Source organism: Silurus meridionalis, chromosome 1 (assembly GCF_014805685.1).
Source record: "Silurus meridionalis isolate SWU-2019-XX chromosome 1, ASM1480568v1, whole genome shotgun sequence".
NCBI lineage: Eukaryota > Metazoa > Chordata > Actinopteri > Siluriformes > Siluridae > Silurus > Silurus meridionalis.
In genome coordinates this window covers 9,848,341-9,865,534 of record NC_060884.1, presented here as the reverse complement: position 1 = coordinate 9,865,534, position 17,194 = coordinate 9,848,341, and the positions used below count along the sequence as shown (strand labels likewise).

Below are 17,194 nucleotides of genomic sequence, written 5' to 3'. Positions count from 1 at the left end.
CAGTTAGATCCATGGAGGCCCTATAGATAGCAATACACAGTATTGAACTGAATATGATGTCAATTATTCAGAAAAAAACTGTAGTATGTTCTAAAAAGATACATAGAAGGATAAGCGACAGACCAAGTTTGTGGATATGAGTGAGTAATATTCTGAAGCTTTCAGAATCAAGTAATAGCGCCATCATGAAGTGATCAGCAATAGTTGTAAATCCATTTACAAGATTCATTCTTTTTTCCATAGTAAACTTGGAAATAGAAAATTCTCTAAATTATTCTAAATTGTTGTCATGTACATAGCAATAAAATAAAAGTAAATAAAATAAAAATAATATAAAAATTAAATAGTAATTGCACAATGACATCCTTTGCACCTCTATAGTGGAGGGAACTTATAAACTTTACTGATGTCAGATGTTCAAGGACTGAATTTGTTTGTTTTTTGCTCAGGGGAAAGAGTACTACCATTCATATTTAATTAAAAAAATGTTTAACTAAAACTGGTGCGGAACAGGACCAACTAAATAAAAAAAAATATTAAGGGCAGAAGCAAATAATAAACCAAGGGTAAGGATTATCAATAGTGAAACATCTCTTGAGTGATTATTAGGTTGAACAAATGTTTACCTTTTCTTTACCTTTAATTTTCAAATTGTTTCAGTGAGCAGTTATATGGTACATAAAAACAAACAAACACACCAACAAATTGATAAATAGATAAATAGATAAATTTTAAAAAATAAAAAATTAATAAATTAATGCATACATACATACATACATACATACATACATACAAACATACAAACATACATAAACAAAACCTGACCATTAAGCATTCCATAATCATTTACACCAGCAGTCTTATTTGAACATTATCATCCTGTCCCTGCCATAGCATCTCACCCTCAAAGTCCACCATCTTATGTTTTCGGCAACGAAGCAAAATTCCCACTACCTTATCAGAGATCTTGGCATAGTGGTTAAAGAGTCGACCAAAAGTGACACAGATATGCCCATTCTTGTTCTTCTGTCCCATAATGCGGATTATATGGCACATCTCATCCATTTCCCGGTGGATTTGCTTCTTGGCACGTTCAGCTCGCTCGGCTGTTTTGGAGCCCTCTTTAGGGTGTCCGTATCCCAATTCTCCCTTATGGAGTCTCACCACCATGGCATGATTAAAATCAAAGTCCTCACTGAAAGGGTTGAGTTTTTGAGCCTCCACATGGTCTTCTGCAAATTTCTGCCACTTGTTCCTCAGGTCCCCAATTGTGGTCACCTTAATCTGAAATGTATAGAATTACAATACTTATCATGACATGTAAACATTTTGATAAACTAATAAGACAGTTCAGGTAAACAGTGTGTATGTACAAAGATATTCAATCTCAGTTTTCACAAATTTCATATTGTTGTACATTTCTTTGGCAAGTCAGTGAGGCCACCTACATCATTTTTATATCACATTCACAATTTTCTGTCTGAGTGAAATTGCTTATTCATGTTGAAGTGATATAAATACTCTATATCCACAAAAATATGTTTTCAAAAATGCACTGTTTTTAAAACAATAATACTGTCTTAATTGCATTTGCTATAAATGTGGTACTTTATAAAATAATAATGTGAGCTCAATTTGGGACCAAATAACATTGGAAAATTCCACCATGTATGTAAAGTTTGAATGTCATAGCTCATGTTCCATTTCTTTGTCACAGCAAGCATGTTTATTATTTGGCCACAAAAATAGCAACTTATGAATTATCTATACCTTAGTTCCCACAGGATTACATTTGAAGAGTCCCAGAAATAGAGCCCGATCCTTATAATCACTGCTACAAAGTATTCTTGGCTAAAACAACACTATTCTTTTTAACCATTTCATTTAAATGACAGTATATCTTTGGTGTTAAATTTCCATTCAACTACTGATGCGCATAAGAGAATGTGTAACATGAAATTAGAGATGCATTTCCCAGTATGGCTTAGTGACACTTAACTTAATTGACTACAACCATTTGTTATACTTTAAATGTTATATGTAAAAAGGGAAATGCAATGTACATACAGTTGACAATTATATTGGTCTAAAATAAACTACAATGATAAAAATTTAATGTCATTGTGAAGTAATGTCATTCACTATCTTTTCATTAAAGTACTCAATAATATTAGCAGCATTTTTCTCTAGTTAGAGGAAACTAGACTAATGTGGAAAAAATGGTAAATTGACAAAAATAAACATATTCCCTCTTCCATTTAACGTACCTTTGGCCTGTTAATAGGCTTGTTCTTTTTTACTTCAGTTTGATCGCTGTCACTTTGAGCTGCATCTTCTTCTAGGCCACTATCGTCTGCATTTAAGCTGCTGCTACATGACCACATTTTTTGTTCTTCTTTCTGTCCAACTGTCTTCCCACCATAGTGGTGTTTTCTGTTGAGAGAATTATTGCCTTGGATGATTATTTTCTCTCCTGGGGCAGCCTGATGGATTTTGATTTCCTTTTGGGTGCAGCTCACCAGATGATTGTTTTCCTTGCAGTCTTTTGTCATGTCTTTTTCCACAATGCCATTCTTAATCTTACAGTCCTCCCTCACTCGATTATCGACTGTGAAATCACAAGGTGTGACCAGTATCTTGCTCCTCGCTGTTTCCTTCATTTTTTCTTCTGGAACAAAGGAGTCTAGCAACCAGCTTGAAGGAATGGTGTCTTGTTTTCCTTTCCCCTTGGACAGATTGGTGCTAGCTACCTTGATCTTCCTTACATGCCTGCTGAAAGATTGACAGTCCTGAGTAGTCATTAAACTCATTATTAATTCACTGCTGAGGTTGGTGTTCACCAGAGTATTAAAGTTTAAGCCTCTGTGGTATGGGATGTCTATGACAAGGTGGGAGTCACGGTTTTAATACGACACACAAAAGGAAGTGCTTTAGTGGTGGGAGGTGCAACATTCCTTTAATGCACATGGTGATCTAAAAAAAAAGTAGAACATTTTCCCCTTAGGGGCAATTAAACAACAGGTTATCGGCCTAAGACTATTTAAGACAATCTAATAATTATTTGATAAGAGAAATTAGCCTGACGCCTGCCCACTTTTTACACCCAAAAAAAAAAAACTTTTTTGCCTCCTTAGATTATTGTATACATTTATAGGATATGTTTTTAAGCACTGAAGATGTTACTTACTTATATGACCGTGGAAATATTATGTCAATGCTACATAAATAAATATTTACTGGTCCCCAGAAACATTTAGACACTTATGGACACACAAGAATTTTTCAAGGTGATACTCTAGGCCATTACATGTTGCTTTTTTAGAAGCCTGTGAGATAATCTATTTTTGCTGCTTGGCTGTTGCTGGACATGTTCATGACTCTGTTGATTGATACACAGGCCTGTTCTGAAGGCATGTTCCAGGCTATTTTAAATATGAGTCACACAGGGTAAATCTAGAATGAGCCATGGTCTTACATCAGGTCTATTACATTAACTCTACAACTTAATACTGCAACTGTACTGTATTATTATAACTCGTGATTAAAACTAAAACATAATATTTACTCAGTATCACACTAGAGTTATTCTTAAGACAACTACAATAAAAACATATTTTTTATTTATTATTTGTTGGCTCATTTGTCTTGGTAAGAAACGTTTTTCTCTCAAAAATTTTGTTTTGAACATTTTTGACAATTTATTATTGTTGTTGTTGTTACTCACTCATTCCTAACACTCAAGGTAACGTAGCCTAAGCTGAGTCTTGACACAGGAGAAGGCTAAGCAGCCACAAATGTTCTGAAGGGTGGCACTAAAATATATAGCCTAAATTCAGTCTGGTCTTAAAACCTATACATGCCAGTATTGGTGGATCTGAAATTTTGAGCAAGGGTTTGGGTTTAGTTATTATTTGACCTCAGTAAGATTAAAATACAGGGAATGTTGGAAAGTTTATAAAAAAATAATTGAATGACTTGATATAGAGCTTAACTGTAGATTTGTCGTGAAAGAAAATGTGAAAAAAAAGAGAAACTGGTCTTAAATTAGAAGGTTCTTTAGGGCTAGTTTTGTAAACTAAAGGAACAATTCTGTCTAGTAACTTAAAAAAGATGGGACAGCATATTATAGAAGATTTTTTGACATGGCTCTTTGACAAGACTTTTATATGACCATTAAAGTTATTTCTATATATATTTACATATTTTCATACTTATCTAATGCTTCCATCTAAATTGTCAGTTTATATGTAATATGTAATATATGTAATGGATATTTAAGAATTTTTTTTAAGTTTTAATGAAATTTTCAGGTTACTGCCAAGTTTTTAGGATCATTAGCATATCAGCATTCTTATTCATGAAGACATCGTTTGGCAGGAGAGATTTACTAAAACAGTCAAACTAAGAGAACAGAGAATGTGGAATTTCTGAAGCTGTTATAATAGGACAACGACTATTTGACCAGATAGTGATCAACACTCAGTATTGTAAATGTCATTTGATTATATTCAATACCTTAACAGTATTTGTATATTGCAATATGCAAATAGACATAGGAGTTAGCACAAAAACTAATGAAAGCTAAAATTTGTCAGAGCAGATCTCTCCCTCATATCTGTATGCACAAGGGGTTTTCTTGGTAATGTTAGATTAGTGGTATAACTAATCCATAAAGTGTCTCTTCCTATTATGTGTTACATACATCGCAACTTTACTGTTATTCTAATCACGTGATGCTTACAAAAAGATTAAAACTGAAAGGAGTACTACTGAATGCAACAGTTCTCTAAAAATGTAAAGAGAACTGGATTTTAAAAATGAAACAGCAAGTAGCCTGCTTTTGGAGTAGCATGGATTTTCCATACCCAATCAATATAAAGAAAATGTAAATGAAGGTAAAGATCAAGAACTATGGCCTGTGTTTTGATAAAAATGGAGCGAGAGCGGTAAATTCCAAAAAAAAGGGCACTAAAATCACAAAGATTTGATCAATATTGGCAATTTATTGGTAGTTTGGTGCATTTTAACAAAGTTGTTAAGCAGGAACAGTGTACAGTAAATAATTATGAAATATCTATGAAAATGAATTGTGATCAGAGAAATTATTCATGTAAATACAGAGAATTAAAATCTTTTTTAACCCTAACCCTAACCCTAACCCTTTATTTAAAATAATCACACACAAAAGCCCTCATGTTAAGAGATGCCTTTTAAAACCTGACAGAAACTAATGAAATTTCAACATGTATATCAGATATACAAACAGAGTTTAAAACTTTGCCTATAAATAACAGACTGACCCACACACACTAGTATGCTATCTGCAACACCATGATATCATTCAATGACATCATTTTAACTTAGTTCTTTCCTTATATTTGATGCACCCTCATGACTCCTACTTCCTATTTCATTTCCATAAATCATTCACAATGTTTTGCACAAGGTTAAAATAATTAGGCAAAAATTGAATTTTAACAGTTTATTGTACACTGTATTAAATGTATTTTTAACTTTCTGTTGGAACAAAATTGTGTACATATTTTCGTCAAAGTGCAAAAAAATTACTGCAGGATATTTTTTTTTTATATTCTTAGAAGGTCATATTTAGATTTGGTGACCAAATTCAAAAGTCAAATTAATATTATGCTAGGCACATATCTGCAGAGATTCAGAGGTTGACTTTTTTTTTTTTGCGATTATGTTAATTATCTTCATGCTTTCAAGGTTTCCATATGCTTGAGCAGAAATGTCAGAAAAATATTTTTTTGCAGCATCAAGAACACGGCCTTGAAAAAAAAATAACATCTAATAGAAGTCTAATGTATTACCACTTTATTGCTGCATAAATAATGATCTTTGCAATCATATACACAAATCTGGTTTAATCCTACAGTATGGCTTCCACCTTTGTTATTTGGAAATTTCTTAAAATAGCCCTTCATTTAGCATATCTAGTATTTTGCATCATTTATATGGTTGTTTATATTTTGTAGTTCATCTCATGTTAATTAGCTATTTTGTGTTGTCAACACAGAGCCCTGGTAATGTGAGGCAAAATGTGAATTTTATAATGTTAGAAACTACAGATTACATTTTTAAATCAAATAAATTTGTACCATGAGGCAAAGACTGGGATTTCCTCTTAGAGCAGTCATGCAATAAGACACTAAGGCACATAGTCAAACAAGAGTATGTAGTATGATTGTCAGCTAATTTAGCCTAATGTCTCCTCCTCCACGTGTCCTTTTTGATTATTAAGTATAGGTCATATATAGTGATGCAGAACAATTAAATTAAGGATGAGACAACCTAGTTGTTGATCTCAAAATGCCATGGGTAACCTTTGCTTCACACGACTCACTATAATCCGATGACTGGGCATTTTGTCAGGATAAAACACTAACCTATATTGGCTTATTTTTATCAACATTTTTACTATTGTTCACAGGTGGTGTGCGGCATTTCACGAATGTCAGCTGATTAAATTACTGGCCACTACAAAATATTTATTTCCCTCATTTGGCCATTAGAAGGCTCATGCGAGGATATTGCTTTATGTTAGTCCTGAGGGGTTTATGAGAGACAATAACCTAGAAGCCATGCCTCTTCTCAATATCTCTGTGTGTTTCAAAGGTGCTCTTCTGCTCTTCTATCTCCCATTGTTGTTATACCAAAAGACCTTGACTGAAAAGGACACTGCATTCATGCCACAGACATTTCTCAGATTGTACAAATTATTATGGGGTTAAATCAGCTCCTACCAATGTGTACTATACATGTTTGTAAGTTTGTTCACAATTCTATGTTAAATTTGATGAGTGAATTAAGCCTCTGTTATTTGCAGCATAAAAAGGTCCTGCATTCCACTGGATCCAAGGATTCCACTGCAGATTCCCTATAACTATAAATAGCCATTGTTGAATTAGATAGATAGATAGATAGATAGATAGATAGATAGATAGATAGATAGATAGATAGATAGATAGATAGATAGATAGATAGATAGATAGATAGATAGATAGATAGATAGATAGATACCACCCAATACTCCTAACAATATAAGAAAAAATATAAAAAAAAAAAAAACATTAAAGTATACTCCAGTTATACTTCAGTTCAGTTTTTATTACGTTACGAATTAGGAATTTCCTAAAATACATAGATTTGCCATTTGCTATAATGTGTAATGAATGTTGAGGTAGGGCATTTTATCTAAGAGGAAGCGAATCAAGGTGAGAGAATTGCAGATGATGTCTGATTTGATGCTAGAAATAGCTTAGATGTGATAGCCTAGATTTCTCTTTTACTCTCTCCAGAGATAAGAAAAGAGCATGTGCTGAGGGAAAGAGTAAAAAAAAGATTTAGGTCGGTCAGACAGACAGAAGGGGGTGTAGGGGGGATAGTTTCTACTTTTTTGTGCCCCTCAAGTAATAGTTGTTAAAAGTAAAGAGACAAGGAGGTTATGGGTTTGGGAACTTTCTCATTAGTGGAGAAAGATTGAATGTCCTTAATTTACAGTATGTCATCAGCTGCTTGGAGGATTTACATATTTAAAATGAATGTTTTGAATATGTTTTTGAATATTTTTCATGTCCATTCGCAGGGCACAGTTGATCAAATACAATCAAATAATTTTTGAAAACTATCAACAGCTAAAAAAAATTATTTAATGGAGGCCCAAAAACATATGGAAAACTAAGTAGTTTCTACACTCGGTGAATATAGAATTTCAATAATCAGTATTATCTAACAAAATTACACAAATATGCAAATTCAATTCCATTTTCATTTTATCTTAGAAGGTTTTATAAAATGTTTATGGTCCCTATTACTTTCACAAAGAATGTCTTAAATGTATCCACTAGAGGGAGATCAAGCACTATAGCCTGTGTTTAAGAGTTTGATGAGCTCATCGTCTTCTTTTACATGTGACTCCAGTTTTGTCACGTCACACTGAACTGCTGCCATATTTAGATTACTTGCATATGCTCACTTAAATTAATGTTTAACTATACGTTTTCATTTTACTTAAAAAAAAATATTTTACAAATAACTGTACACTAGACGTTGTTACAAAAAAACTCATGTTGCATCTAAGGTAAGATTTATGCAGGAACTGGATCAGGTCTGACTCACCCCATGGACTTTGCATGAAACTTACTTTTATATTTTTAGTATGTGGCAGATAGGCTTGTCCAGAAAGATCTACAGAAATGCTGTAAAGTCTATGTCAATGTATATCCTGACACTGTTTCAATATATAACAGAAAAAGAATACATTTTTCTAAAAAGAACTCTGGGAAATTTTGAAGGCGAAATCAGCACTGTGAACTCTGCTATATTTCCACCATCTCTAGCTCTATAGTATTAGGCAAAATTCTGGCCATAAAGCGATCTACATGGTCTGCAACAGAGTTTAGGTAAGTGGTACATGTAAAAGTTATAACCTTATGAATGCCAGGAGCCACTGTTTTCCAGCAGAACATTGCTTAGACCATGCCAATTGTCTATGCCTTTGTTCCCCATATTCTTCAATAAGTCTTGAATGCCCAAGAGCCTTTCACTGGGTATACAGGTTATCCTTCCATGGACCCCTTTTGGTACAGTAGGTACTATAACCACTGCATGCTGGGAACACTTCACAAAACCTTCTGATTTAGAGATACTTTCCCTCAGTTGTCTAGCCATTATGTTTGTCAGAGTTGCTCTGATCCTTACGCTTGGCTTGTTTTCTGCTTCCAACACAGCCACTTTTGTTTACTTGTTGCTTAATATATCAAACTCCGTAAAAGGTGTCACTGTAATTAGTTGTTTAGTCTTATTCACATTTAATGTTGTTATTTAATTTCTGATTGGTGTATATAAACACTAAGACTGACACTGCTAGGAAGAAACAGAATCAAACATGGCATTCATGTTACCATAAACCATGTTTTTTTCTACATTCTTATTGCATTATTCATTGACATAGTATATATGCGCCCTTTTAAGACTAGTAAGATGGGTATGGTTTAGATAAGAGGATTCCTTAAATGCTTTTTTGAAATTACATTGCTTCAGTCAATTGAACATGAAACAAATTAAGTAAAAACATTAGCTTCGACAATTTTTTTTTATTCTACATCTACGTAAATAATGAAAAAAAATGTATAAGACAAAATGTTTAAACGTATTTAAAAATTTTGTACGAGATGCGAACAGGGCGGAACGTTTGGTTTGTTACTAGTTTTCCTTCCGAACACAGTTTCCTAACGGACTAATGTTAAACCTGGTGCAAAAAACGACCAAACAGTTTTGTTTTCGTTTTCCTTGAACTGTGCAAAGCCATGGCCGGACTCGAGCTGTTATATACATGCGTAGCGAGTTCTATAACATCTCCTCAAGATGCGGCTGTCTGTTTTATTCACTGGGAAATTGTGAAGAGTGGATATAAATGCCTAGGAACCGGAGATGAGGTGAGAAAATAAATTGCACTGTCACAACAGAATGTAAACATACGTCACAGTATTTGCGGGTATCTTTGTTTTATTGTGTCGCTTTTTAACGCTGCAGTAATATTGATTAAATGTATATGGAAACATTGCTTAGATGACTAAATTGTTTAATAGTTCATAATTTAAAATAAAATATCTTTATTACACACTATTATTAAAGCAACAAAAACGTGAAAAGTCAAATCTTCAGATCAGACATGGGATCTAGGCAAAGACCTCTTTTGATCAGAGTTCATTTTTCAGTTCACTTTACTAAACATTACTGAAACATAATTTCATTATATGGGTCACTTTCAGACCTCTAGATTACAGGAAGATTGATCAGTTTATGCAAGCTGATTGTGTATAAAATAGAACCTCACATGTCTCTTTCAATCCTACAGCCCATTCCTGGAGAGAAGAAGTCAGAGTTGCTTCCTGCATCTTGGAACACAAACAAGGAGCTTTACACATTGAGATACAGATCAAATGATGACAAGTTCAACCTGCTTCTCAAAGCCATCACAGTTGATTCCAGCTTGATTTTCAACTTAATGGTAAATGCTGATTTGTATGAAGGCTGTGTGATTCTTGATATTGCATTGATACAAGCAGTTATTATTCTCTTGACATAATTTTCTTTGTTTTGTGGCAGGATTCAGCTACAGACAAAGTCACAGACATGACAGTAAATGTTAGTGATTATGTAAATGAAGCAAGCCTACAGTCATTCGAAGGGTTGGTAAAAAATGAATAATATTTATCTCTTATATTCACCTAATGGCAGCTGTGTATTCCCCGACATGTGTGGAACTGTAGCTTAAGTGGTGCATGAGAGTCATGCACACACAGCAGCATTCCTGTAAGAACAGTTTTACTTTTACCACTTTTTACTACATTTTTTGAATGTAGAATGAGCAAAGCAGATAATGAAAGTTAACAATTATTTATCTTGGCTTGTAAAGTGATGAATATGCCATCAGCAAATTATAATTATAATTACAACAATTATAAGAAAATATAAAGCATGGTATAGTATGCTTATTCTCTCTAAAACCTTGTAATTTTCTTAGTGTGTACAAGAACACAGAAGATCTGGTTAGGAGGATGAAATCATCACTGTTACCTGCAGTGAAAGAAGAGAAAAGTGTGAGAAAAGAAAGGAAAGACAGATTCAAAGACTCAGAGTCCCAGCCAGAACGTGATCCCTTGCGGATACCTTCCAGGGGTCCACCCGCTTCGTATACCCCAAACTGGTGAGTAATTTAATTTCGAAGCAATATATTACAATCAACAACAATCTCTCTGTGATATTTAAATCATTGGAGTCTTGGTTACTTAAGATTTATGAATGTATGCAGGAGAACCTATGTTTTAATGGTGCATTTTTTATAAAATTATTTTCTAAACATCCATATCATACACTTAGTAAAAACACCTGCAGAAGTGGTAAAGGGTCAGTAATGCCCGTGGCCACAAATAAACAGAGAAAACTAAATAGTGCTATATTTACATTTACATTTGCGGCATTTGGCAGACGCCCTTATCCAGAGCGACTTACAACTGAGCAGGGGGTGGTCTTAGGGCTTTTGCTAAAGGGCCCAGCAGTGGCAGCTTGGTGATAGTGGGATTTGAACCTGTGACCTTCCGATCCAAAGTCAAATGCCTTAACCACTGAGCTACCACCTCCCCTATATGCACTGATATATTGTTTATACTGATGGAAATGTAAATCTTTTAAAATTCCTGTGGTTCATGAATGTAACTGTGGTGCTCGAATGTCTGTGAACCCTTTAGAATGTTCTATATTTCTGCATAAATATGACCCAACATCTTTAGATTTTCACACCTAAAAGTCGTAAAAGTAGACCAAGTGAACCAAGATGATGGTAGGTTTCCTCACCTGAACTGCTTGCTTCAGGTCCTTCCACAACATTTCAGTTGGATTAAGATCAGGACTTTGGCACTCTCACCATTCTTTGGTAGAATGACTTGGAGGGGATTGCTTGGGGTCGTTCTCTTGCTGTATGACCCATTTTTCCTTGAGTTTCACTTCACAAACAGATGTCCTGACAATTTCCTTTAGAATTTGCTGGTATAGTTCTGGATTCATTGTTCCATCAATGATGGCAAGCCGTCCGTTTGGGGTGATCCTTATTGGATGGCCACTCCTGGTAAGGGTAAGAATGATCTTAATTTCTGTCTGTCTGAATGTGATTTTGTGAGTTCAAACTTTTTAGAGATGGTTTTATACCCTTTTTTTCAGGTTGATGAGCAACAATTTTTCCGAGGTCCTCGGAAATCTCCTTTGTTCATGCTATGATACACTCCACAAACATGTGTTGTGCAGATCAGACATTTATAGATCTCTGGTTTTAAATAAAACAAGGAACTTATTGAAACCCTTAGACTCACTAAAACAGATGGACTTTCACATACTTTTGTCACTTACAGATATGTAATATTTGATAATTTTTCTCAATAAATAAATGAAATGTAATATTTTTGTCTTATTTGTTTGACTGAATAATGATTTGGGTCATATCTATGCAGAATTACTGAAAAAAAGGGTTCACAAACTTTTAGCCACCAATGTATGTGTGTAGTGGCCTGGGCAATCGGCATCTCTTTCGGGTAGCACAGAGGAGTGCCTCCTCAGTGCTGAGTGCTGAGATATTGTGACCGGTCATGGCTTTCTCACATTGCTTAGTACACAACAACTAATACAAATTGATGCATTAGTTCAGTCTGTTCTAATGCCCAAAAGGCCTATGCCAACCCTTTCAAAGGGGACTTTAATTAATGGAAGCGGTTGCAATGACACTTTAGAGTGACCCATCCAGCCCATCTGGTACCAAGGTCTATGCCACCATCAAAGTCACAGCTATCTTACTTTGTCTTCATTCTTCATGTTTGATGTAAAAATGACCTGTATGAGCAGTATCTTCATGATCCTTTTAAATTGCTTCACTGCTGCATGATTGGCTGATAACAGCACTAAGTGTTACTAGCGGCAATAGTGTTCCTAATAAAGTGGATTATAAACACCTCTGAATAAATGCCTTTTCAGGACAGACCCACTGAATCCATTTGCTGCAGGAAGGGCTGACCTTGATCCCTTTAGGTGGGTAATTTGTTCCATAGTCCTGTTCTCTAGGCCTGTTTTCTGTGTGTCTTGTGATGTATGGTCCTGAGCTGAATGTCTTTTTCTTGGCTATGGAATACAAAAGTACAAATAAGTAAAAATGACTGAACTTAAACACTTGTTACAGTGGGACAACAGAAGGCATGATTATGGATCCATTGCGAGCAGGTTTCCCTCGTTCTGGCTTTGACCCTTCAAGTGGCATACCTGGAGTCCTTCCTCCAGGTGCTGTACCCCCTGGAGCCCGCTTTGACCCGTTTGGACCAATTGGCAGACACAGACCTGGGTAAAACTAGCAAAATATTACTTGATTATAATTGTTACCAATCAAATAATAGCTAATTATATACAGGATAACTATTGGTCCATAAAGACTTAATTAAAACCCTATTATATGGTCTTCACAAACTATTCACTAATAGGAAAATGTGGATAATTTTATATTTTATATATTTGTAAAAAAACAATTATAGAATGTTATTATATGTACTGAAATAGGAACATACACTATACAGCCAAAAATTTATGGACACCTGACCATCATGCTTAAATGTTGATGAATGTCGAACATGCGGATCATGAATACGGATGGTCCGCTGTGGCGACCCCTAATGGGAGAAGCCGAAAGAATTTTTTAGTTTCCCCTATGCTATTAAAATAAAACCTCTCTTCTAGGAAGGCTTCCCACTAGATTTTTTTTATGTGGCTTTGGGGATTTGCCCATTCAGTCACAAGAGCATTCGTGAGGTCAGGCACTGATCTCAGGCTCAGACCACTGGGGTGCAATTGGCATTCCAGCTTATTCCAAAAGTGTTTAGTGTGGTTGAGTTCAGGGCTTTTTGTAGGCCACTCAAATAAAGTGGAATGAGGGCATGCACATATATATATATATATATGCATGCCCTCATTCCACTTTATTTGAGTCTATATTCGATTTTTATTAAATAAAAATCGAATTTAATAAAAATCGAATATAGATTTTTAGATTAAACAGAAAAAATACAATAATAAAACAAATGGAGATGGCATGAATAAATTTGTTGGTACCCATAAAATACATAAAATTGCCAAAATGTAGCGAACGCCTGGTAATGAGTATGGCTTTTTGATCATTGCATTCCACATTTGGTCCCAATTTGCTCTTATAATTCCCTTCACTATTCTTGGAAAATGTTTTTACTAGATTTTGGAGTGTGCTTTTGGAGATTTATGTTCATCAGACATATGGGTCTCAGTAAAATCAGGTTCTGATGTAGGGTGAGAAGGCCTGGGGTGCAAACATCCAAAAGTTGTTTAGTAGGGTTAATATCAGAGCTCTATAGCAGTAAGTTCAAGTAAATGCAAAATTGTATTATTCCACACCAAGCACATTCTATACAATTGTGTGCCTCCAGCTTTGGTAACAATTTGAAGAAAAACCACATATTGCAGGAAAGGTCAGGTGTCCTAATACTTTTGTCCATATAGTGTTTATATAAATAATGAACTAGATGGCTAAAATTTCTGGAAATTCACCCAACATAACTCAATTTATTAAACAAAAATGATTTCAGCACTGATATAAAAGAGCTTAACATGTGCAGCTGCAATGGCGCTTGTGTTCAAACACTACCTGAATTTATAACTTAGAAGGTAATTTAAATTTGAAGTTGGTTTATTTGCTTTATAATTTAATGTTTTAATCTTTTTTTTCCATTTAATTATTTCAGGCCAGACCCTGATCACCTGCCCCCACCTAACTATGATGACATGTTCATGTAGATTATACATGCTGGTTCTCCCGGAACAACCACACATCTTGCTACCTTTAGGTTTTGCTAAGTTGATCCTGCTATTAAGATATTTTCTCCCAAGTTTGCATTTAAATTTTTTGTTCAATAAAATAGGTGGGTGAGTACCTCAATTGGAATGTGAGTTAATGTATAAATGTCATTGTCCCAATTAAACTATATTGAGACACTAGACATTGTTCAGTTATTTATATAGTGGGCATCAGAAGATGGAAATCAATGCCACCAGTGGTCAGTCTCATTTTCAGGCTAAGTAATTTTAGTCAGATAAATAACAACATTGTGGTGCATCCAGTACATGACTCTGCAATTCATGCACTAGTATCTTTATCTCTAGAGTGATTGTTAAATAACAGGGAACTTGCACTAAAACTGATGAAGCTTGTTGGGTGAATAAAATGGAACAATATCACTTTGCAAAGTGTGTAACAAGTGACCGGGACAGATTGACATGATTCCTCTGACCAACCCTAAGGTGTACATGAGCTAATGTTTATTAAGTTCCCACTCAAAAAATAGTTTTTTACTTAAAATTAGTTCAATGTTTATTGTTTGTCTTGCATAATTCAGCCATGGGGAAGAAGGAGAGAGGCCTCTGGGTTTGGACTGAGACTGCAGAATTAATTGTGTGCTTCACTACAAGATTTTAAACTCTGTGTTATTCTGATCATTACATATATTTGTTGGCTTGTATCAAGAGGACTTGAATTCTATAGCTAGATACAAGAAGAATACAGCAGTTTTGAAGGTTGCCTGGAAACATATTGGTTCATCTGTAATGGTTTACAAAAAAAAAAACAACATTAAACATGACACACTGAAAAGATTATTTCTTCATTTAGATTTTTTATTTATTTATTATACTCAAGCCACTTTACTATAAATGTCTGTACCCATGCACATTCATTTAATTAAATTCATAAAATACATAAAGGTCAGGTGCTTCAGCGACAGGCTCACAGAATCTAGACAGTTCAAGATTGGACCAGGAGAATCTACCAATCTTCTATTGTCTAGTTTCAGGGATCCTGTCTCCACTGTTGCCTTCTTAAAGATCTCAATGCTGTTTGATTGACTGGTATTAACTAATAGCTAGCATTAGCAGTTCAATCTTTTTTATGAATATCACTTTAAACTCTTATTAGGTTAGCTCATGTTAGCTAGATGTTTAACAGCAAAGATTTAGAATGCAGTCAGGTGCATAAAAAGTGGTACACCACTGTACTGGATATCTTTTGATGTGGTACCCTTAAACACTGAATTAGGAGGCACAAACCAGTTCCAGCATGTCATTGTGCACAACACAAGCTCCATGACGATATTTTTGAAATGGTTTGGAGTGGAAGATCATTCCACTCCTATTGAACGCTTTTTGGGTTCAATAGGAATGCTGCCTACACCCCAGGCCTCCTCACCCTAAATCAGTAGCTCACTTCACTAATGGTAACTAAATGAGCATCTTCCAAAAAAGTGAAAGTCATTAAATCTGGAAGAATGTGAAATGAAAAGTTTTTAAAAGGCACACATTAATCATATGGTCAGGTGTCCTCAAACTTCTATCCATAAATTGTATGTGTTCAAATGAATTCAATAAATAGGATGTTTGTTTTATAACTTTTCTCTTCGAGCAATTACCGTAGTTTCCGGTCTATAAGCCGCTACTTTTTTCCCACGCTTTGAACACCGTGGCTTAAACAACGAAGCGGCTAATATATGGATTTTTCCTGGGTTTTTCCCGGTTTCACAAACTTCAAGCCAAAAAAACTAAGCCCCATAACATTAGACCAATGAAATTGCAGAACGGGTTCAGGTGAACCAATGAAACTCTTTATATTAAATCAGATGCGCTCCCACTAAATCGGGCCGCACCACATCATAAATATGGATGATGTTCCTCTGACGTTTGACCTGCCACTCACTCGGACTGGCAACAGGAAATGGCAATCATTAGTCACGCTGAAAACAATCGGGCATAAAAAACGCACTTCACCTGTGTTCTGAGCTGCACGGCATCGGGAAAAAAAACTTTACCGATGTTGATTTTTAAACACACGACGATGCCAAAAGAAAAACTCTTGAGAGAAATAGTTGTGAAAGGACAGTGAACAATGACTTTCTTGGTAGGCTTCTGTTTAGATAAAAGCCGTGTAACAGGCACTGTCTTTCGTTAAAGCCTGTGTAAAGTTCATTAATTTAGACAGTTAATAGACAGGTGTGGCTTATTTATGTTCAAAATAAAAATCTTTGTAAAATTCAGTGGGTGTGGCTTATATTTGGGTGCGCTTAATAGTCCAGAAATTACTGTAAAAAAAGATTTGTGCTCTAGCAACCCATGATAAATAACTGCTAACATTCATTTTAGTTTTCTTTTTTCTTCCCAAACCAATCATTTATAATTATTGCTTATGCTGTGTCAGGTGGGGTAACAAAGTTCTACTTACCTTTTTCCATATGCATGAACTAACAAATGACCCTCTGAAAGTATTGGAATGTCAAGTCCAATTTTCTTTTTAGCCACTGTAGACATTGGGTTTAAGTATGAGACAATAAATCAGAACTTTTACATTAAATATCCTGATATATTTACATCTAGATGTATTAAACCACTGAAAACATGGCAAACCCTTTGAGACAGATATTTAACTCACTTTAAGTATAAGATTTAATATTTGATCAAATTTCCCTCGCTTGCCATAACTACATGATACTGGTAAACAACTGACATCACCAAACTCCTTATTTTGTGATGATTTTCCATGCTTACACCAAAGTTGGTCCCTGTC

The 17,194-nt window shown here is 34.8% G+C and overlaps 2 protein-coding genes and 1 long non-coding RNA gene across 3 annotated transcripts; 2 read left to right on the top strand and 1 right to left on the bottom strand.

The window, feature by feature from the left end:
- Window positions 1-769: 769 nt before the first annotated feature.
- On the bottom strand, window positions 770-2,867 carry abraa (actin binding Rho activating protein a). The gene is made up of 2 exons (XM_046854405.1): window positions 2,268-2,867; window positions 770-1,284 (listed from the first exon to the last, which is right to left on the bottom strand). The coding sequence occupies exons 1-2, from the start codon at window positions 2,808-2,810 to the stop codon at window positions 847-849; spliced, it is 981 nt and encodes a 326-aa protein (XP_046710361.1). The 5' UTR covers window positions 2,811-2,867; the 3' UTR covers window positions 770-846.
- Window positions 2,868-9,209: 6,342 nt separating this feature from the next.
- psmf1 (proteasome inhibitor subunit 1) lies at window positions 9,210-14,583 on the top strand. The gene is made up of 7 exons (XM_046858654.1): window positions 9,210-9,458; window positions 9,881-10,033; window positions 10,132-10,214; window positions 10,550-10,732; window positions 12,547-12,600; window positions 12,749-12,907; window positions 14,331-14,583. Exons 1-7 carry the CDS (start codon window positions 9,330-9,332, stop codon window positions 14,380-14,382), a joined length of 813 nt encoding a protein of 270 aa, XP_046714610.1. The 5' UTR covers window positions 9,210-9,329; the 3' UTR covers window positions 14,383-14,583.
- On the top strand, window positions 10,743-11,976 carry LOC124391969. Its single transcript, XR_006927070.1, has 2 exons — window positions 10,743-11,656; window positions 11,743-11,976. It is a non-coding gene; the product is annotated as an uncharacterized LOC124391969 (long non-coding RNA).
- Window positions 14,584-17,194: the final 2,611 nt, after the last annotated feature.